At 49.6% G+C, this 21611-nt stretch overlaps 1 protein-coding gene across 2 annotated transcripts in view; it reads left to right on the forward strand.

Moving 5' to 3' along the window:
* Positions 1-21611, forward strand: part of boc (BOC cell adhesion associated, oncogene regulated) — a 40950-nt gene that overhangs the window by 1396 nt on the left and 17943 nt on the right. The window contains exons 1-2 of one of the 2 annotated variants that reach the window (XM_069189865.1): positions 13932-14133; positions 19098-19265. In XM_069189865.1, the coding sequence (XP_069045966.1) occupies positions 19154-19265 (112 nt within the window). In that variant the 5' untranslated portion in view covers positions 13932-14133; positions 19098-19153. Of the gene's footprint in view, positions 1-13931; positions 14134-19097; positions 19266-21611 lie in introns of those variants that run through there. The other variant, XM_015341673.2, reaches the window with a different exon arrangement.

A 21611-nucleotide genomic window follows, 5' to 3' on the forward strand; every position in this document is an offset into this window, starting at 1 on the left:
TATGGCGTTAAATTGTATTATGGATCTCTAAGACGTAAACATTTTTGTATTTTTGAAAATGTTTAAAAACATTTGAAGAACTTAAACAGTTCCTCCCCCCCAAATACATCTGTAGTTGTATTTACGGAATTGTTGGGGAAAAAAGTCGTGTAAACCTGGTTTAAATTCTGTTTAACCTTGTATTTAATCCGAGGAATTGTTTAAGTGTGGTGTTTATAATGTGAAATCCGCCCCACTGCCTACGTGTTTTATTCTGGGGAAAAATCCGAGCAGTCCTACCGATATTTCGACTGTACAGGTACCAGAAACCTGTTCAAATCTCTTGTTCTTCTGCTGCCGTGTTTGGGTACGGTTATTACAATCCGTGCTCTCGGAAGTGTACACACAACACTTAACACATAACATGTTCTGTTCTTAGTACACGCATAAGCGTCTGGAAAAATGCACATTAAAAATGTCTTTCCCAACTCCTCCTGTATTTTTCTGCAATTAGCGCACGGATTAGCCTTTAAGGTTAAGGTCCTTGGGTCACCAAACTCATTATGTTTAGAATATTGTTTTTTTTTTGCAATTGTAATTGAGGTATTTAAACGATTGCGATTGCTTTTCTCTTCCTTACACAGTGAGTAACAGTCTTGTTCTGCAATCTCCTTGGACTCGGGCTGTGCACTTCTATCCCATCATGTTCCGTGTATTACACACGTACGGAGTTTGACTTCCAGAGTATGGTCGGCTCCCGTGTCCCTCTACATTGACTACTGCACATTTACCTGCCTCTCAGTCCCTTGACTGTTTTTTTTGTGGTCGTTTATACAGTCTTAAGCAAATATGTGTTTTTGTCAAGTGACAAAATACAATAGGGATTTGAGGAGGATCTCTGAAGTGTATGTTTTTGGCTGGTCTGTGGAACATTGTGCTGTTGGGTGAACTTTACCGATGCGGTCAAAACTTTTGGCTGGTCTTTTTTCTGAAGAATACAGGCTGGCTGCACTGTAGCACCTGCGTTGGTCATCTGTGCTGTAGGATTGTGCTGGCATGGCCTTGTGACTTGTAACTGACAGCTGCTGGGTCACATCAGCCGATTGGCAAGAGTCTCTTTATTTTATCTGGAAGTGTGTCTTAACAAGAGGGTTATCGGCTTTCTTTCACGGGCTCCCAAACCCCGGGGTTCTGATCTGAAAAGCTTGCGATGTGCTGGGCTCAAGTCCCGAATTGTCCGAAAAAAGATTCTCTTCCACCCCCAGTCACGGGACACAAAAGCATTTTCTCAGAACTGCAGGTTTTCCCAAACTTGTTGCGCGGACTGCTGTGTCTGTCCTGCTCCCATTCCAGGTTTTTGTGGTCCATGGGTGTGTGAGGAGATAGTGCCTCAACACCGGATGCTCTTGTTTCTGAAGAGGCTGTTGATTAAAGGTCCTGAAAAAGAGCACGGATGCTGATCTGCTGCTCTTCTCCGCTGGCCTAGAGCAGAATGGACAGCTGGGCTGTCTGAAACGCTGGTGTGAGGCAGGCAGGGAGAGTGGAGGGGCTGACGGCTGACCTCCTGTCCTTGGGGGGCTCGAGGGCACAGTATCCGGGCCCGGGTGGGGTGGAAGTGTTCAGGGTTCGTATGGAGAAACGCGGTGGCAGGTGTCTGGGACAGATGTGTGGGGTAAAGATGTGCAATGTCTCTGGAGCTGCTGTACAGGAGTTCTCGGCAGCTTTCTTTGAGCTGGCCAGTTCGGGTGTTCCATGAGAAAGTAAATGGCGTATGGGGAAAGATGAAAGTTTGTTCGTTCAAAAGCTTCCTTACAGCTTTCCTATTCTTTCCTTATTCCCATGGTCTCTCTCCTCTGTCCTCCCTACTGTTTATCCTCTTCCTCTCTCCCTGCTTTCTCCATCTCCGGTCTTTATTCCAGTGTCATGGCCGTGCTGGCTCTCTCTCTCCCCGCCTGCCTGAGAAGCTGGGGTCCTGGTGCGTTTTCAGCCTGAGCTGTGTGGTTTTTGTCTGGGGAAGAAAGGCCAGATCGTCTCCAGCAAGGAGGGGTTTAGCATGTTTCTTTTCTCCACAGGCTGTAGCTTTTTTTCTGGGGTAAAGCTACTCCAGGCACGATGTTTTTCTGCAGCATTTCATGCAGAAAGATAAAGGCCAGGACAGCTTTGGCAATTAGCCAGAATTTAATTTTCTTTTAAAGAGTTAGACTACCCCCCCCCCACACACACACACAAACACACACACACACCACCAGGGAAAAGAGAAAATCATTGTTTTTTTCCCATCTTAAATCGTTTCCAAACTGCTTTGTAAAGACCGAGCATTCTTTTTCTTTCAAAAAGAAAAATGCACAAAACACTAAAAAAAAAAAAAGCCCAGAAAATAAGAGATGGGGCTTAACTTCTTATTCTGCGTTCCAACTGTTTTTTTTTCCCGATTATTTTTTTTCTTCCTTTTTGTCGCTTGGATTTGCTCTGGCCCTCTGCCTCATTAAGGTGGCAGCCGATCGCTTAAAGACACAATCTCCTCTCGTTCTTCTTTGAACATATAACATACTGTATAACATCACTTTATTGGCCACATACAATTTCTTGTATTAGGGATTTGTCTTTTCACAGACCCCAGCTTGCTCTCCATGAGACACACAGACAGGGAGAGAAGCTGGGGGTCAGAGCGCAGGGTCAGCCATTTATACGGCGCCCCTGGAGCAGCTGGGGTTAAGGGCCTTGCTCAGGAGCCCAACGGAGTAGGAGTAGGATTCCTCTGCCGGCCGCGGGATTCGAACAGGCAACCTTCCAGCCACGGGCGCAGATCCTGAGCCACAGAGCCACCACTCCGCCCGCCCACCTGCCCCTTGCGCTGGTCCGCGGCCTTTTCTGCAGCCTGCTTGCTCCGGGGTGCATTTATTAACCGGTGCATCAAAGTTGAGCCTGACTCGCCGTAACAGCGCTGGCTGGTTTTTAACATGGGCTTCCAGATTGAGCGCGAAGCTGTAATTCCGAGAACCTGGAATGGATGGTTGGAAGATGATTTTAACCCTGGGAGCGTGGCTTGTACAGCCCCAGCAGGGATGAGGTCTTGATCAATTCGATCAATCTTTCGTGTGCATGTGCCGCATCTTTTAGAAAAGATGAAGGCTACACACGCGAATATACATGAATGTATACACACGCAGAGTAACTATATATAAAGCTGGATGTGCTCCTACTCACCCACTGCCAAAAAAATAAGCACATTCTTCTTTCATGGGGTATTTAATATTTACTTGGGAGTCTAAAAAAAAATCTGATTAGCGGCGTGGCTCCCACCAGAAGTGCATTCTCTTGGTCAGCCTGTGGTTTGAGAGGGTTAAAAGCCTGCAGAAGTTCAGGTCTCTCGGGCGCGGAGCTGCAGTGCTGTCAAGCGGCCCAGGAAGCCACAGCCAGTCGCCGGGGGACCGGTCCCTGGATCGGCAATGAGCACGGATAAACACGCCCCCGCGGTCTGGAGAGCTCGCATCCCTCAGGGCTCTTTCACAGTAGTGTTGAGTATTTCAGCCAGACGTCCCATTTTCTATGTAGGATGAACTTGGGATTTTGCTCATTAAGATGCGCCTTGACATGCTGTGCAGCCAACGCCATGTGTTTTTTTCCTTCTTCTGGTCCCCGAGACTCTTATTTTGTGTTTTTAAATTAATTTATTTGCCTCCGGAGCAATGTCCTAAGCTGCTGGGTGTGGTACTGCCGCGATCTGGGTGCAGCACTGTGCTCGGGGGGGGTTCGAACCCATGATCTTCCAGGTATGAGTGCAGCACATGGCTCACCGCTCCACACTGCTGCCCTCTGATAGGTGTGCGCGCTGAAGAGAGCGTGAAGTCTCCAGCTAAATCCCAGCCAGGGGAAGAGTGTTTTATTTTCGTACAGGCCAGTGGTTTAGGCTCCTTTCAAGAAGTTAAATCGGTTTTTAGTTCACAATTTAATCAGGGTTTTTCCCAATCGGTAGTTTTTTTTTTTCCTTCTAATGCATCGCCTGACGTGTTCACATTAAAAGTTGTTTTAATCATTTAAATAAAGCCAATGTTCGTTGTTCATATAGAATTATTCACTAGCTCGTAATAAAGTTTTCATACAATTAAGAAACAACTCTGATGCATGAGAGACTGGGGAGTGATTTACAAACGGAGAACATACACAACATGGCATCAAGCAGTGCTTTCCTCTTCTCCTGCGAAGCAAACCAACCCGAGCCTGTCCCGTACCAAGAGCGGTCTGATCAGGAAAGGCCTTGGGGCTCCTTCAGCACTGGCTGTCTCTCCTGGAGCACAAGACCCTCTTTTAAACTCCAGTAAAAGGCAGGCATGGCTTCCTGCCACTGGCACTGTAGAAGTAAACACACACACACACTTGCTCAGGAAGGGCCTTGAGGACAATGAGCAGAGCCAGAGACAGGTAAACAGCGAATGTGTGCTCGGGGTAAACCGTCTCCTTTGAAGCTGTTATTTGTCTGGAGATTAAGACTCCCTGAAGGAGCCTGGAAGGAAGGGCGCACAGGGCCAAGAAACGACAGCAGAGCTGCCAGGAGTCTTGCCAGGGGCGAGAGAAGGAGGCAGATGACTGCAGCGTGCGGCACAGACCGCGCCAGCTGGTGGGGGTTGCATTGGAGGTGTGTGCGTTGCCATTCCTGTGCTGGTGATTTATTGGCTCATTAAGACGCCATAATTTAACTGCCACTCTCGCATAATTGCACACCGTAAAACCAGAGGGAGAAAAATAAAGAATTGACGCACAGCGGTATCATGGCAGCTGTTTGCTGGGCTGCAGTTTGTGTTGCTGCTTTTCGTTTTCTACAGAGCCCAAGGTTTGGGGTTCTAGGACTGTGCTCGTCTTCTGCACGGGGCGGGGGGTGAGATAATGTTTGTGTCAGGCCTGATCCGATAGGAGACCACCTGATGGCAGGTTCGTGGCAATTCAGACAGGCTGAGGTCTCTTCCATAAAATGGGGCTGATTAAACACATCGTGGTCTGAATATTATTAGAGTTGGTTTCATAGTTTTTACATTTTCGGTTTTTCCCTTTTCCTGTAACAAGTGGTTTTGAAAAGCCTTTCTAGATTTTCACTCCTGAGGCTTAAACTCCCCCCCCCAGAGTGGAAAGCGGAGAACAGGCAGGGCCTCTCAACAGGTTTAAACTTTGCTCCTTTTATGGTTTCTTCTTCTTCTTTTTTTTTTTTTTTTTTTGCTTTTTGCCATCAACATTAGATTTTTTTTTTGCTGTCTTACACACCAGGCGGTTTGAATCAACCATTCCCGATTGCGTCACCCCCTTAATAACGCGAAGCCACACTGGGCCAACCGCATTGGCGCTGCAGGAACAGGGCTTGGGCTGAGCTCGGGAGGGGGCAGGCGGCACGACGACGGCTCTAGCTGAGCCCTCTGGAGCTGGCCTGGCGCTTCAAGGCCTCTGTGTCCGTCGTGCACTCGTGCTCCTGGGCCTCGGGTCAGCGCCGCGCCCCAGGGTCCATCGCTCCTCCAGTATTCGGACACCGACGCTCGTCTCCTAGTCTCCCGAGTTGTAAGACCGGACAGGAGCGCAGCCTTCATCAGCTCTGGCCCGGTGAATCACTGCCTTGGCGCAACAGCCTTTCTTTATCGCTGCCGGGAGTACTATCTCCACTATCTGCGGGCTCGCTGGGCCCGTTCATTTATTTATGTGTTCGCTCAGGCATCTGACTACATCCGTGCTTGGACGGCTCCAAACAGCAGACAAGCTTAATTAAATGCTCCAGTGTTTACAAGCTAAAAATAACTGTGTGGTTTTATAGCATAAAAAAACAGTTTTTTAGTGCCGCTAAAAATAGCCTGCAATCTCTGATGCACGGTACATTAACCTTATGTATAACACATATACAAGCACTTATCTTCATTCATTTTTTTTCCCCCATTTAACTTGCTGGAAGGAAAGTAAGCCGTTTGAGAAACGGCTCTAAATGCTGCGTTGCATTACATTAAGGGTCCTGCACTGTTTGCCGGGATCGCTGATTGGTACCGGAGGCAAACTGTTCGACAAGGTTTCAGGCCATCGGGTGCGTCGGTGATTGAATGCTTAAAACAAAACTAGCCCCACGCAAAGGTGTTTTTCCTACTTTCGCTAAGTTCTGATACGGACATTTTTGGACAGTTTTTATTTTACCCAAATATTTTCATAGGTGGATTTACCCAAATATTATCCAGGTGGATGCTGCACACTGGTGGTGGTGGACGGGAGTCCCCATTACCTGTAAAGCGCTTTGAGTGGAGTGTCCAGAAAAGCGCTATATAAGTGTAAGCTATTATTATTATTATTATTATTATTATTTTGTTAGCCGCAGAAGCAGGGATGACCTCCAGGAGCTTCGCTTCTTGACTGAAACGGGTCCCCACTGTTCTTTGTACTCAGCAGGTTGAGAACTGACCCCGCTCTCAAAGGCTCACTCCGGCTTTGGTCTAAACGGGGGTCAGAGTTCTCAAGATTGCTGACAGGAAGGAAGAGTCAGGGTGCAGGCTGGGAGTTGTAGTTTCGAGTCGATACTCGATAAGCTCGCCGTGCACTCGTGAGCCCCGTTCGAGCAGAGCTGCTCGGCAAGCTCCAGGGTCTACAGGACTTCCTCAGCACAGTCAGGAAATGAGACCGCCGGCCTCCCCGTGGCCTTCTTAATTTATACTCCATTTTTTCTTTTTCAAATTGCTCTTAATCTGTAATTGGTTCCATTCTCCTGCGTCATTAATTCCGATGCGGGCCTGTGTGCTGCGTATAAATCAGAAAAAGATTTCCAGGCTGAAATCTTCTAGGCCCCTGTCCCTAAACTAAGAGAAACCAGACGCAGCCCGGAGAGTCGGTTGACTCCTCGAGCATGCGGCTCCAGTTTCAACTCGGTGCTGTTCTTTCTCCATCCAGGGCCATTTCTCCTGTTTGGATTCCAAACAATAGCTGGGAATAATTATGGAAAGAAAACATTTGCTTCAAATATAGGCTTTCAGTAAAAAGCTATGCAAACAATGGGAACCTGCAGCCTCTGACGAGACCGAAGTGGCGTGTTGCTGCTCCTGACTGGCATCGTCTCTGTGTTTCTCAGTGCTGACAGGCTCAGTCCTCTGGAGCTCCTTATTTCTTGTCCGTGATGGAGCAAATTGGCAATTTCTTGCTTTCAAGTTTGTCATGTGGCTGTGACAGCAACTGTCAGAACAGCAAGGACCCAAACAGCTTTTTGCCTCCCCTATGAGTTGTATTGACTGGAGTGCCGTCGTCGTTTTCTCTCATCTGCCTCTGTGTTTTGTTTCTTAAACATTGTTTGTATCTTATTGGAAATGTACTCTCGCGTCAAGCTGTCTCCTCTAGTTCAGCGTGCTTTTAATTTGCAGCGAACAAGTGGTCTAGGCTGGCCGAGGAGCCTGGAATCGAGCCCGTTCTGTCCCAAACAAGACCAACTACTGCCGACGTTCGTCTGGGAGGAGGAAAAGTTTGTGTTCAGTTGTCCGACATCCGTCTGTCCCAGTTGCTGAAAGTGGCATGGCGTTCAGTGCCTCCCTGTTCTCCAGGCTGACAGAACCTCTTCTGGCCCCGTTGTGGTTGTTTCCGAGCGCGGATCACCCGGGAGTCCCGATGGATTTACAAGAACTGTAAATTTACAAGATTTACAATCTTCAGTCTGGGTTGAAGGCCATTAGAGTTCTCCATTTTGTGTGCTGTTGGTTAGTTCTGTCTTCTGGGGAAAACTGCCCCCGTGACCCCAGGAAGAGAAACAGTGTCCTAAAACCAAAAGAGAAAACAGATACAACAGATGCATGTTGCTGGCACGCAGGCAGCAGCCTTGCTTGGTTCTGTGACGAATAACGTCCCTTCGGACACACAGTTCAAAAAGCACGTTTTGTAAGCATCTTTTTGTGTTTGTGTGGGAGAAGGAATTGCAATAAGGATAAATGTTATCTCCTAGGCTGGCTTCACTGATTAAACTATCTTGCTGGCTCGTTGTGTGATGACATGCAGGATTCCTGGCTTATTAAAACAGCTCTTCTTTATACTTTGATGACTGTGGCCTGCATTGTTGAATAGGGCTTCTGCAGAGTTTAAGATCTCTTTGAAATTCCAGCCAAGCCTGTGAAGGGGTGTGGGGTTAAGACGGATTGAGGTGTGTCATCTGTGAGGCAGTGTGGAGCACGTGTTGTCTTATTTGAGTACAACCAGATAAAGTTTCACATTTTTTTCACAAATCCTGCGTTTACTGTATATCCATGTATACCTTACATCTATATTTTTCCCTTGGCATAAAAAGTCTAGGTTTTACTGTATGACAGCCCTTTCTCAGCTTGAGTCTGGTCTGGAAAGCTCAGTAAAGGTCCATTAAGCAGTTTATTTTGGATAAAGGGAGTTTGAGAGCGATGGAGAGGAGAGAAAGAATGATGCTGATAACAAAAGCCTCGATTATTTCAGAAAGTGGCGTCTAATCTGGAAATCAAGCTAATTGCAAAGTAAATTCTTTCCTGCGTTTTGGAAAGGAAGAAGGAGGCCTCGAGGGGCATCTCTTGCCTGGATCTTTAATTTCTGCTGCCTTTCCTCTGGCTGTGTACTGCAGTGAATGGGGCAGCCTGGAGACTTGCTCTAAATGCAGCCCTGATGGAGTAGTTTTGATTGCTTCTACTGACAAGACCTGGCTGCAGTCTAAAAGGCTCATGAATGTCTTATCAATACAGGAAGTGAAAGACTTAAAAGCCCCAAGAAAGGTGAAGAGTTCATCCATCTTGGCCCAAACAAATTGCAGATAAGAAGGAGGAGCGTTTGAAGTGCAATCAGCTATTTACAGAAACCAGTTTCATAGGTGAGGAAAACAGAAACTGCCCCAAGGGGTGCAGACCAATCCCAGGGGTCTTGACTGTAAGTTGTGCTCTGTGAGCAGGCCTTTCCTGGGTATCGCCTGTCAGCTGGAGCTCTTTCTCCTTTGGAACGGTCAGCCCTTATAATCAAACATCTCCCACTCTTCAGGTCAGTCCTCTCTGGATCGTTTTTAATTGACTAATAACTGCAAGTTTGCTCGAATGTCTATAACTGCTTGTAAACAGTCCTATCCTGAGGAGAGCAACTCCCAGGTGGGGCTGCTGGTGAAGGATGATCACTGTGCGTCTCCCAGGTGGGGCTGCTGGTGCAGAATGATCACTGTGTGTCTCCCAGGTGGGGCTGCTGGTGCAGAATGATCACTGTGTGTCTCCCAGGTGGGGCTGCTGGTGCAGAATGTGTCTCCTAGTCAGGGGCAGCCCATTGTTGGATAAAGGGTACCCCTTCCTGTGTGTGAAGTGCTTTGGGATGAACAGCACAGTTTATATCCATAAATAATGAATAATATTATTAGGCAAATGAAATGCAATCCTTTGTGGGCATCGCATAGAATTTAGAATAGCAGTTGAGTAGTCCCTGGAAGCTGAAGTGCAGATTACGGAGTCTGCTGTTGGCTCTCAATCTTGGAGGTATAGATTAGTCTAGCTAGTGTTTACAGCAGGAGCAAAGTTTTCTTAAGGTAATTAAAGAGTGAGCATTTCTGAGTACTACATGCAAATAACTACTTTTATGAAGTCATTTGCACCATATATTTGAATCATTAAAGGTCTTGGATAAAAAAAAAACAAAGGGTTTAAGGAGATGAATTTGGAACCACTTGCTTTTCTTGGTTGCAGAGATTGTTTCAATCTGGCTCTCCAGCTCCTTTTTGATTCTGCCCGGATACAGAGGACTGCGCAGCCAGTTTCAAGAGTATTTCTGTCACTTCAAAGTCACGGCAGTTTCTGAGGATGTGGCACTGCGCAAGAGCTGAATCCTGCCCAGTGCGGCGTGCCTGGCTCCTGTCCTGTGTGGGGGTCTGTCAGTCCGACCGGGAACGATATGGATCTGTGCACTAACCAACACGGCAGCAGTGTGGCACAGCGGTAAGGGTGCTGAAGGGTTGTGGGATCGAATCCCGGGTGGGTTGAAGCAGTGGCATCCTTGAGTCGGGCACGTGGGGCTCGAGTGCTCCTCCAGACAGCCTGGTGACGTCCCTTCTCGGACGTGGACCCGTGTGGATGAAATCGTCAAGTGGCGGCCTTTCTAGAAGCTGAGCGTCTCTTGCGGCTCGCACAGACCTTTTGTAAACAGTTTTCACACACTTAAGGGATTCATGAACACGCAGTTGCTCCTTCTGCTTAGTTCCAGGAATGATGCAGATGCCTGCGATGGCGGTTGGTGGGTTGGCAAAAGCCCGCTGGCTGGAGCAGTGCTTGCTGTGCGTCAGCCCTGGTGGCGCGGGGAGCCAGCTTGTTAGCTGGGCCTTGACGTCTTTCTAATTTTCCGCCAGAGAGGGCCCCTTGACTGGCATGAAATCTGGATCGTTGGACCAATTTTTGCACGATATCCGGCCAACTTGGATCTTAGTCGGGTGGTCCTCGCCAAATGCTGATCAAGGAGAGATTTGGAAGCGTTTCGGAACCGCCCGCACTGAAGTCATTTTTTCCCCACCGGGGACAAGAGTGTCTGATCCCATGCCCCTGGTATGGCGACTGGAGACGCCACACTGTGCCTCCCTTCGGATGTGATAATAAAGTGGGATACTGATTACTTGGGCGTGAGAGATCCCAGGGCCCTACTCTTAAGAGCTGGGGTGCGAACACGGTGTCCTGACTAAATTCACACAATCTGTACTCTCAAATGTTCGGCCTTCATTGAGTTGGTGAAGGAATTTCTCCTTCCTGCACCTGTATAGTGGGGCTGCAGGTGTAGAACAGCTTCACCCAGAAACCCAAGTGGGAGCTGCTTGTCAGTGGTGGACGAAGTGGGGCATCTGCAGCATGTGGAACCCGTTGGGATCCTTTGGGATAAAAGCTGTTACATATAGTCATTGAGTTATTATTATCTTTACTGTTACTAACTCTTCAAAAGACTGAAGAGACTCTTTACAAGAGTCACATCTTGCCATAATAAACTGGGATCAATACAGGGTTTTGTTTTTAATTGGTGCACGAGTTCCTGCTCATTTTGTTTTGTTCATGGGCTTGTCTGTCTCAGCTGTGCAGGGACGGGAGAACTGTGGCGCTCGCTGCCTGACGGGGCTCTGGGCTGGTCAGCATGGCTGCGATGTGTGATTCCGGGAGGGCTCCTGGGCTCCAGGCCGGGAATGTCTGTGTGAAATTACCCCCCGTGAAAAGAGGAAAGAAATTCCTTCAGAGCAAATCCCCCTCCTGCCCCCTCCCCCGGCTCACGGTTGCATGTCCACACTTCCCTGTATAAACTGGGATTAAAGAAAAGAAAGCTGAGCTCTTCCCTTCGAAAGGAGTGTGACAAAGGTGCCATTGTGGGCTCTTCCCTGCCCTCTCCTTCACCATGGAGTGCTTGTCTGATGTGTGCTGGCCTCTTCCCAGGTCTGTGTCCCTCGCTGGGCTTGTGCTGTGGTCCGTGCTCTGGCCTTGTAACTCGATCACACACGCTCGGTGCGGACAGGGAAAGGGAGCTGTTTTCTTTAGTCAGTCGTTTTCTTCTCGTTTGGGAGAGAAGCAGCGTGAAGTAGTGGATAGGGTTGCGGACTTGTAACTGGAAGGTTGTGGGTTCACATCCCAAATGAGCCACTGTAGCCTTGGGCATGGTGCTTTAGCTTAATGCCCAGTATGTGTGGGCATTAATGTAAGTCATCTTGGATGAAACCATCAGCCAAATAAATTAGACTACCCAGTTGCTAGATATGTGCCCATGGTAGATCTGTCATAATGCAACATTTTCAGAAGGAGCTGTTGGTGTGACTAATTATCAGGAGGGATGGTTTTGGCAATACTGCTGTATTTTGGAGCATAACTTTATTTGAATGGGGTCTGGATAATTAGGCCATATTCTCCTGTGTTTTCTGTCAGCTTATTTTTCAACAGTTCAAAGAATTTTTAAAAACAAATTCTCTGACTTGAGGCCTGGGTGTTGTTTTCTGAAAAGAATTGGACCCTTTGTGCTCAGAAAACTCGCTGTAGTGTTTGGGATTAATTCCAGATGAGATGTCTGTCTGTCAATATCCTGTTTAGAACAGAGGCTTTTACCAGCAGCGATATTGTCTGAGAAATGGAAGCAGTATAATATCTGTCCCCTTCTTGAAGTCACATGTAAACTGTCCTATGGAATCCTTTTTAATGCCCTCATTCCTCGCTTATTAAACCGATGCCAGGTGTTTTTGGAACGCACTGATTGAAATTCTCGGTGTACAAAAAGTGAACCTGTAAGCCCCATCGGGCAGTTTTGATGCAGCGTTATGGTGTTCGTACTGACTGAGCTCTTTTCTGCTGTCGTTGCAGTTCATTCCCCCCTAATTGCCCGTTTTGAGCGGAAAAAAAAACAGTGGAAAGACTTCCGAGGCATTAGTGAGGAATGGGTTACATGTTAACATGACACAGGTGCGCGCTAGAGTGGTTATGGGCTTTAGAGCTCTGAGGACACATCATTTGTTCCCACAGCATAGATATTTGCCAGTAGCTTCGAGAAGTCGGCCTCCGAGCTCTGCGGTTCTTTGTGCGGGGGTAGTTTAGCTCTCCTTGTGGAAGATTCCCTGGGGAATTTCCCCAGAGTGAGCAGCCTGTTACTCCCAGGCCATCACGGGGAATCTGCGGTTCTGTGCCAGGGTGTCAGGCCATGCTTTCACTTCCTGGTGCTGCACTCTTACCAGGGTTTAAGACGGGGGTCAGGTTTTGTAAAGAGTGAGAAATATGGTCATTCAGAAGCTGCGGCTCCGGGTCTCGGGGAACCTCTGTGCGGGAGGGACACGGGCGCCCAGCAGGCGGTGGGCCTCGCAGGGAGGTGGGCCAGCGCCGCCGCGGCCCCAAGAACAGCGAGCCGCTCTGGAGCCCATCCGGTTCCGAAAACCAGGTGGAGAAGCACCTCCTTTTGCGAAGCGCGCGTTCGCAGTCGGCGGCAAGCGCAGACCAGCGTCGGGGGGCCAGAGTGCTCAGCGCGAGCGCGCTCCGTCTCCGAGCTCTGGAGGTTCTGCCGCAAATTACGGGGGAAGGGAAATAAACAGTGAGTGTGCGGAAAAAATCAAGTTCAACACACACACACACACACACACACACACACTTTGGGATTGTTGAAACTGTCCCGTCCCTATTCTCAGCTTTGCATTTTTTCTCTTCTGTTTTGTTCTCGTGTTTTTTTTTTTTTTGGCCTCTTGTTTTTGGGACTTTCAGCTGGTCCAACAGCCCGTGAAATTATATGATTCACAGTATACATACAGGATGACTGACGGCTTGCAGCGTTTCATTTAGTAAAGTACCTACACTTAGAGCAAGAGCAAAATTAGCACTGTGTCATTAGGCCTGGCCCCATGGTGTGCTAATGTAGAGGAGCGCCACTCGAGCGTCTGCTCCCCAGTCTCGCAGTGGAAGTCCTGTGGCATGGGGCTTGACATGGAAGGTCCCATCACTGCTCTCTGTCGGTCCCTTATTGCCTCGTACACCCATGCAGTGCGTTTCCAGGCACTGGTGCTCGGTCTGCTTTGTGCCGTCATAGAGGATGGAGGTGAAAGGTGTTGGCGCACAGGTTGAACAATGGCGGACTGTCGAACCCAGGCCCGGCCAAACCCAAAGGGTGCTGGTATGGCCCGGACCGGGGCAGGGGGGGTGTCTCGGGGTACAGGGCGTGGCACTTGCTCTTGGGTTTGTGGCCTAGGTCCCGACGTGCGGATAAGAACCCCGAGAGCGGCGGCCTGGGGGGGCGGATCCTCGGCCTGCGTGCAGGAAGGCTGACCCGATGGGAAGAGCTGTCAAAATCTTCCCGAGCCCCAGCATGTGGCTTTGGCTTACTTGACGTGAATGGTTTTCTGCGCAGGTTTTAACCGCAATGGGAGCTGCCTCTGTTTCATTTTTACGGCTGTTTTTGGGGGGCTTGTGTGTGTGTGTGTGTTTTTTTAAAAACCCTCTTTTAAAGACCTAGACAGCGGTGGGGGAAGGCAAAGCTCTCGCGTCGTAGAAAATGGCCGCCATCGTTTGGAACGCAGCCGAAGGTGTGGCCTGGCTGGAGACGTCCTGTGCTGTACCGGTCGGGGCTTTGCAGCAGTCGCCACGGAGCAGAGCTCTCAACCACACCTGATCCTTCTCTGGGGAGCCTTGACCAATCGAACCTGGTTTCACAAACTCCCTTCGCTCAGCGCTGTGGGTAGGCCTTCCGCCTCCAGGACTTGAGCCCTTTTTAAGGATGTATGGTGGTTTGCCGAACTTTACCCCCCCCACACACACACACGGACACACACACACACACACACACTCGCACACCACCCTCCTCCTTTGCTATTGAGCCGCACCCATCAACTCTTATGCTGGCTCTTCAGAAAAACTGCTCTCTTTTAAAAAAAACAACCCCCTGGGGTAATTGTCCCTCCACCGGCTCACTGCATTACAATGAATATCGACTCTATTAAGCTGCGTTCTGCCTGTTAGTGTCGCCAGGGGCAACCGGGCTCCTGTATGAAAGCTATGCAGCTGGTTATTGTAGGCCCCGGGCCTTCGCTGGCAGTTGAACTCCGCACTCCTCACACTTGACACCGGCTCTGTTTATCTAGAGAGAGGGGGGCCGGTGTGTGCGTGGTTGGGGTGTGTGTCTGTGTAATGAGTGTAAAAGGGAAAGAGTAGGGGGTGCGGATTGGGGGGTTTGTAGGGGGAAGGGGGGAGGGGTGCCTCCCCATGAATATTCAGCAGATAAAAACCCCCCATCCCCCAAGCTCCCTGGTGCCCTCCCTCGCCCAAAGCAGATGGAATGTTAAATGACAAAAAAACAATTTCCATGGGGAGAGCGGTCGTATTTATCCAATTACCAGGGTTGTCAAAATGAATTTATCCGGCCGGAGCCCGGAACAATGCGGAGTGTAACCTGCTGGGGGAGCGCGGCACTGCCACACAAAGGACACGACTCGCCGACGTCGCCTCTCCGCAGGTCGGCGCCGGTTTGTGGGCTCCCCTGGTCAAGGCCACTCCGCTACCCAGATTAGCTCGCTCTTTCATCTCCCCCTCGCTTTCTTTTCCTTCCTTTCTCTCTGCTTTCTGTCCCCTCGCGGGAGAGCGGTGAGATTCTGGTGGGGGGGGCCGGTGTCGATCATGTGCGTGATCTCCGCTTTAGGCAGCGGAGGGCAAGGTGGGGAAACCCCTCTGACCGGCAGCAGCTACCTGAGTTCATGTCTGCCCCCGCGTTTGTCATGATCCTCGAAACGGGAAGGGTTGTGGTTCAGTGACAGCTGCTGCAGTGGATGTATTGGTGCAAGCTCGAATGCATCTTCTGTATCAATTCATATTGTAGCTGTGTACAGGCTGCTTGCATGTGCCCTGCTCTGTCCCTCCCAAAGGATCTCAAAGCGCTTAACATACAGGAGGGAGCCCCCTATATCAGCCACGCTCTCTCCGTGAGTGTGCCACACCGCAGATCAGCAGAGCAGTGGGGAATTGCTTCACCAGCTGAATGAAGAGGGAGGCCAGATTGTTGAGGTGCAGAGTGGAATCGGAGTTAATGGCACAACAGTGCCAGGGCATCTTTAATGACCAAGGAGTCGGGTCCTTGGATTAACATCTCGTCTGTAGCACAGTGCTTCCTATGGCAGAGTGTCCCTGGCCTCATACCGCGGTGTTGGTTTGGACATCCTGGAAGAGCGCCACCTACTGGTCCAAACAACACTTGTTAAAACGGCGTGTCTTGTTTTTCTTTTGAGTACTCCCATCCCAGTGCTGACCAGTCCCAGCCTTGCAGTACAGGCTATGTGCTGATCACTCTGCTGCTGGCTTGTCGATTAGCTGTTTATACGGTTCTCCAGAGTAGTTGGCAGACTGTATTGTTGGGCTTGGATTACCCAGTGAACACGGAGCACAGAGCTGATGCATCCGGAAGAATAAAACCCAGAATGTGTATTTAATATGCTGGTTGTGTGTGCCTGTCTTGAATTGCAGTATTATTCAGTGCTTCAGTGCGTCTGTTTCTGTCTCGGTCTGTTTTAAGACGTGCATGAAGTCCAGATTGTAGCAAAAGGTTTGAAACTGTTGGCTTCAGATCCTAGATGGCCTCAGACTGTTCTTGAAATTCGTGGTCCAGGAAAGCACTTGCTTCTCTTGTCAACCCAGTAGTTAACACATTTAGCTCAAGACGCATAAACTGAATTGAGTTTTGGGGGAACGATGTGGGGATGAGAATCCGACTGATAACGATAATAACGGACTCAGGTTATCTGCCAAATACTTCCAAGAAGTAGAACTACCAAAAATACACTCAAGTATGTAGTTTTCTGTGCAGGAGCTTCCCATGCAGTGTTTTAAGTTTAAGGATTTCATCATGACCTCAGTGTGACTGAATGCACATATCCCACAGTGCAATTTCCACTTTTGTCTTCTGCAGTAGTGCCAATAGTCAGCCTTTCACGCCAGCATCTGCATCAGGCCCTGCGCAGTGATCAAGGCGTCTGCAGGTTCGCTGGCTCTGTAGGACCAGCAGGTCTAGAGTGCTTGTTTTCATGTTCCAGGGGTTTTACTTGGCCAGGTGGAGCAAATTTGAGCAAAACCAGTTTGTCCGTTGTCTGCCAGAAACGGAGCTCGTATCCTGTCCGGGGCAGTCCTGCCTGCTACCTCCTCCAGTCCCCACCTGGACAGGAACTGGAAACGGGGAGTCACAGACACGCCTGCAGCAGAGCCCTCGCTGGAGGCTGGGTTTCATGAGATTTTATAAAGGGCAGATGTTCACAATGATCACATCATGACATGAGCTCTTTTTTCTTTCTCCTTGTAGATGTGTGTGGTTTTAAGTCCTACCCTCTCCCCCTGATGAAAACCAGCAGGATTCTGAATAATATGTGTTTCTGAGAGCATTTGAAAGAAATTTCGTTTCTCCCAAAGAAAGAAAGTGTTTTTTGTGTTTTCCGCCCCCTTTTAAAGATCTTCTACCAGTATCCTTTCAAGTAATCTCGGGGAAAAGTGTCATTGTGTTTGTTAGAATCAGATTGATTCCTGATAGAACAGAGCACAGTGGCTTGTTACCGTGTGTTGACCCGCTGGAAGAAGACTCTTCTCTGCTCTTCTTTGCTGCAACAGGTGCTACAATGGTAGTAAAAGCCGGGGTCAAAGGTCAAAGTGCGGAACCTTCCTGGTCTCTTCTCAGCTGTGTGAAGAACACGCAGGCCTCACCCCCTATGACAATGGCAGTGGAAGAGCCATTTAACATGATCCCAAAACAGATTAGTCAGCCTCATCTAAGGATGCTTTATGATTGGAGTCTTTTCTTCCCACTTATTTCTCCCCTGTGATTATTTCTCACTTATGTCTCCTATGTTAAGGTTTCTGCTCTCTGCAGAGTTATGATACTTGCTTCCATTGTTTCAAGCAATCTCTTAATAGGCCATTAGTAGGCCAGAACAACCCGCCTGGCTGGAGGTTAGTCTGGCGGGCTCCCACATCGAGGTGTCATCTCGGCTCCTTAAGTTGGAGAACGTGTCTTTTGGCGATGTTGGTGGACTAGGTGAGCCCCTGCTCTTTTTCTGTAGTGCTGTGCCGCGTGGCTTTTCCATTCCCCTTTTTCCTGGCGCAGTTGGTATTTGCAGGTGGGAGCTGATGAGGTAGTCATGATCTACACACACAGTGTAGCTTCTGTTTGCAAAAAGACCGTTTTCTGCGCTGAATAAACAGCGAAAGGCTTGCCCGTGTTTGAATTGGTTGGGACCTCTGATGGCCCCGAGTCTCGTACCACCCTTATTAATTATCCTGCGCGAATGTCAGGAAGGAGGGGGAGCCTGGGAGGAGGTTGAAGCAAATCTTGATTTGCTGGCAGTGTGGGACCCGCAGACCACCCTCCTTATCCTGACAGGAAGTTGTTAGTTTAACCTGACAGGAAAGAATTCGGAAAACTTGGCAGAGAGCTGCTTTTCCTGCATTAACTGTTAATAGACTGACTGCTGTGCGTCCAGGAAAAAGCCCCCGGTTCGGGGAAGGGCACCGATGGCAGCACCCGCAGCCCCCCCCGGCAGCGTCTCCGCTGCTCTGGAACGCCGGGTGTCCGCGGCTCCCGGGGCTCGGCAGCCTGGGGGCGGCCCAGCGCAGATGACCTACTGCAACAAAGGCCCCTGTCTACCTCACGGGCTCCGTTCTCCTGCGGAGGATAAAAACAAAAATAACTTTCGGAGTTCTAGAATAGCAGCTGCAGCTGCTGTGCTGGTCAGCGAGGTGCTCCGACTCGGAAGCAGTGTGGTCGTTCGGTGCGCCGGCCCTTTGGGTTTCGGAGCAGCTCGGGATCATCCCGTTCCTGACTTCCAGGAGAAGTGTGACATGCGTGACAGCGTCTGCACTCCTTCAGGCCCTTTGGTGTTCCTGACTTGGCGAGAGACTTCTCTGCGGAATGTACTTAATTTGAAATCGGGGGAGGGAGGGGGTGGCCACGGTTCTTGCCGGATTCTGTTCCAATTCTCCATTTCCTCTCGGAGCCGGCCTCTCGGGTGTCGGGCTCAGGCTCCGGCCTGTCGGGGCGCGAGGAATGCGAGAGGCCGGGAGCCAGAGGGGGGGAGAATGCAGGCTCTGTTCCCTCCGTCGCCCAGCCTACCTGAAAGCAGTGACCCCGCCGCCGGGCTGCCCTGCTCTACCTGTATCGGTTACATCTGCGCGGTGCCCGAGAGGGGCCGGGGGGTGGGGGGCTTTCACGCTGGCTGGTCTTGGGGAGGGGGGGGTCAGTTACCTCATGCAGGTGCAGCCCTGGGACTGAGGCCCCTCAGAGGCACAGCCGTGAAAAGACTCCCCATGCATAGGGGTAGCGCCCTTGGCTGCATTTTTGCTCTCCAGATAAAAGCTTTCAGCCATTTCTTTCATGTATGTGCTTTCTGGAGGAAGGGAGGCTTGTGGGATTTTTCTCTTGTTCCCTTGTTCCCATAAAGCAGGAGGCCGGCACAGTCCTCTCGGTGCTAGCTGGGTCTTTATGGGACTTGTAGGGGGCTGTTTGCTCGTGTGGTCTCCCGTTTAAAGTGAACCAAGGTCGCCGACAGGTTCTTAGGGTTGAAAGACGTTGTCCTCTCTGTCAGTACTATCAGTCAGTCTGTGGTTGGCTACGAGGAGACGCCTTCTCTTCCACGCTAACCTCTCCTCCCTCGGTCTCTCCCCCCCCGGCAGTGAGCGCCCCCCAGTGGTTGGTTTATGGAAGAGCACTCCTCCGCCATCTGTGCCGGATGATGACAGACGCGATTCCGTCGGACTGGAGGAGAATGGCGCTGCTGAGGACGGGCTCCCTGGTGGTTGTCCTGCTGCTGGCGGCTGCACGCGGCCAGCCCTCGACCAGCGGTGAGTAGGGGGTCCGAGCTGTGGCCCAGGCGGGCACGTGCCCGGTCGGACCGTTGACCTGGCTGGGCACCTTCTTGAAATCAAGAGCCTGTGAGGCCAGACCAGTCGGCATCCATCAACGAGTCCTTCAAAATAAATAAGCGAAGGTTAGATCCACGCTGTAGAGTACAAAGAAAGACATAACACAATGATTTGGCGGTTGAGCCATCGCTAGTAATAGTTTTGCATACTTTTTTCAGACGTAAAATAAACTCAACAGCTGAAACGTTGGACAAAAGGAATGCAACTTTTACTTGTTCCCCAGAAGCCAGCGCACGCTGATGCAGCTCCTGGCTCGCAGCTCTTGAAAATAAGCGTAGTTTGTTTCCCACAAGCAGAAGTTTTTTAAACCCTAGAAAGGCAGTGTTCCACATTTCTCGCAAGCTCGATATTTGTGAGTTACAATTGAAGGCTCATGGCCTGTTAAACTCCAGGGGGTGGCCTGTAATCTGGGAGATGTGGTCTGAAGAGTGTTGCTACCCACTGCTACCTTGGCTGAAAAATCTCTCCCTGCTCCTACAAGAATACTCTCAGTACTCCGTACTCCCTGACAGCTCGTGTGCTGGTCAGACCTTTCCATTTCACTACATGCTAGGTTTGGGACGTACTCCAGGCCAGTGTGTTTTGGTCTCAAGTTGTCTTTCCAAGGCCGAAGATTCAGTGTTTGTTTTCCCGTCCAGCATTCTGCTGCGGGCTGCCTCTGTGCTTGTCAGACTGACAGCATCGACCAGTCGATGTCTGAAATCTTCTAGCGATAGAAAAGGGGTCTTTAGACACTAGGCAAGATCATGCCTGTCTATATGCCGATACTGAAGGCAGCAGTTTAAGATTTACCAAGAATAAAAGAAAGGTTATGAATGAGATGAGGCCCTAAATAAAATTTTAATGCCTTTTTGACACGTATATTTAAAATTGCTTCACATATAAGCCATGAAAAGTACTCTATAATAAATGATTGAAGTAGCAATAGGTAAAATAATTGAAGAGGTGATTGTCTTCCCAACCTCCACAGTCCATACTAGGTTGGGATTGGTTAGGAGGATTTTTTTGGGGTCCGCTGACTCCTGGAGCATGGAGCATCCCGACAACCGGCTAAGTGTTTATTCCAAATCCCCCCCAGCGGACATCCTGGAAAGGGAAATCCCCAAACTCCTCAGACTCGGATGTGTAATGAACTGGAATTTTTATTCCAGTCACAGTGGTAATAATAACTCGGCATGAACTCGACGTCCCTTATAAACGCTGGTATTCCGCAGTCGGAACGCAGGACACAACAGCCATGTTAATGTTTGGCATCTGAGTCTGCCAAACCAGTACCTCCAGCAAAGACTTTACCGCTGTTTCAGTCTACAGAAAGAGCTACCATTTGGGCAAAAGTATCCAGAGCACAGTAACCCAAGGCTTCGAGGGGTCTGTGAGAATCTGCTCGCCTCTTTGTTAGTGTTTTCAGTTTTAGTAACACTCTGCCCCCCTGCAGTTAGGATGTGTTTGTGTACGCAGCTCCTTGCTTGTGGAAGCTGGGGCTGGAGACATGTGCTGCGGTGTGTCACTCGGAGCCGCGGGAGCAGGCGGCATTCTGGTTAGGAAAATATACAGCCTGGAGTTCAGGTCACGACCTTCTCCGCGGCCATTGTTCAGCAAGTCTCGACCCTTCAGCTCAGAGCGGGAGAACTGTGGCCCGGACACTGGCCGGAGAGCGGAAGACCGATGAAGACGAGGAGATGCTGTCCCACAATCCCTGCTGTTTGTCTCCCAACCTTCCAGGCACTAATCTGGTTTCCCCAGAGCTGGGAAAGCTCTCAGTCGGACAACCCGGCTGGGATGAATGAGAGAGTCTGAGAAGTCAGTGCGTAGGAGTTTGTACGGAAGTGATGACACTTGGCAAGACCCGGATTTTGTTTACGTTATTTTATTTTAAAATGGGTGGTACTTCCGCCTTTTACTTGGCCGTTCTACGATCTCATTTTGTAAAATAATCTGCGTTTTCTGGGCTCTGTGTTGTTTATGGTGTGTTGAAAGTGCCTTTGATTACAGAGAGGCCCGTCATGTGCCTGTGCTGCCTGAGTGAGCTCTTTCCAGCTACAGTTCACTTGATTGTCAGAGTTACCACAATACAAAAACGACTGGTAACAGTGGAGACAGCATTTTCTGCGTGGCTGACCAAAACAAAAATCGCACTGCCAAATGGTACTGTAAAAGCTGGGGTTACAGAATGATTTAAGTGTGCATAGCAAAAGGTATTGTAATCCAAAACACAGGAGCACTTCTTTAGCAAATCAAACTCTATGAAAAAGAAAGCGCTCCCGA

This window comes from Lepisosteus oculatus, chromosome 5 (assembly GCF_040954835.1).
Source record: "Lepisosteus oculatus isolate fLepOcu1 chromosome 5, fLepOcu1.hap2, whole genome shotgun sequence".
In the NCBI taxonomy this organism is placed as follows: Eukaryota; Metazoa; Chordata; class Actinopteri; order Semionotiformes; family Lepisosteidae; genus Lepisosteus; species Lepisosteus oculatus.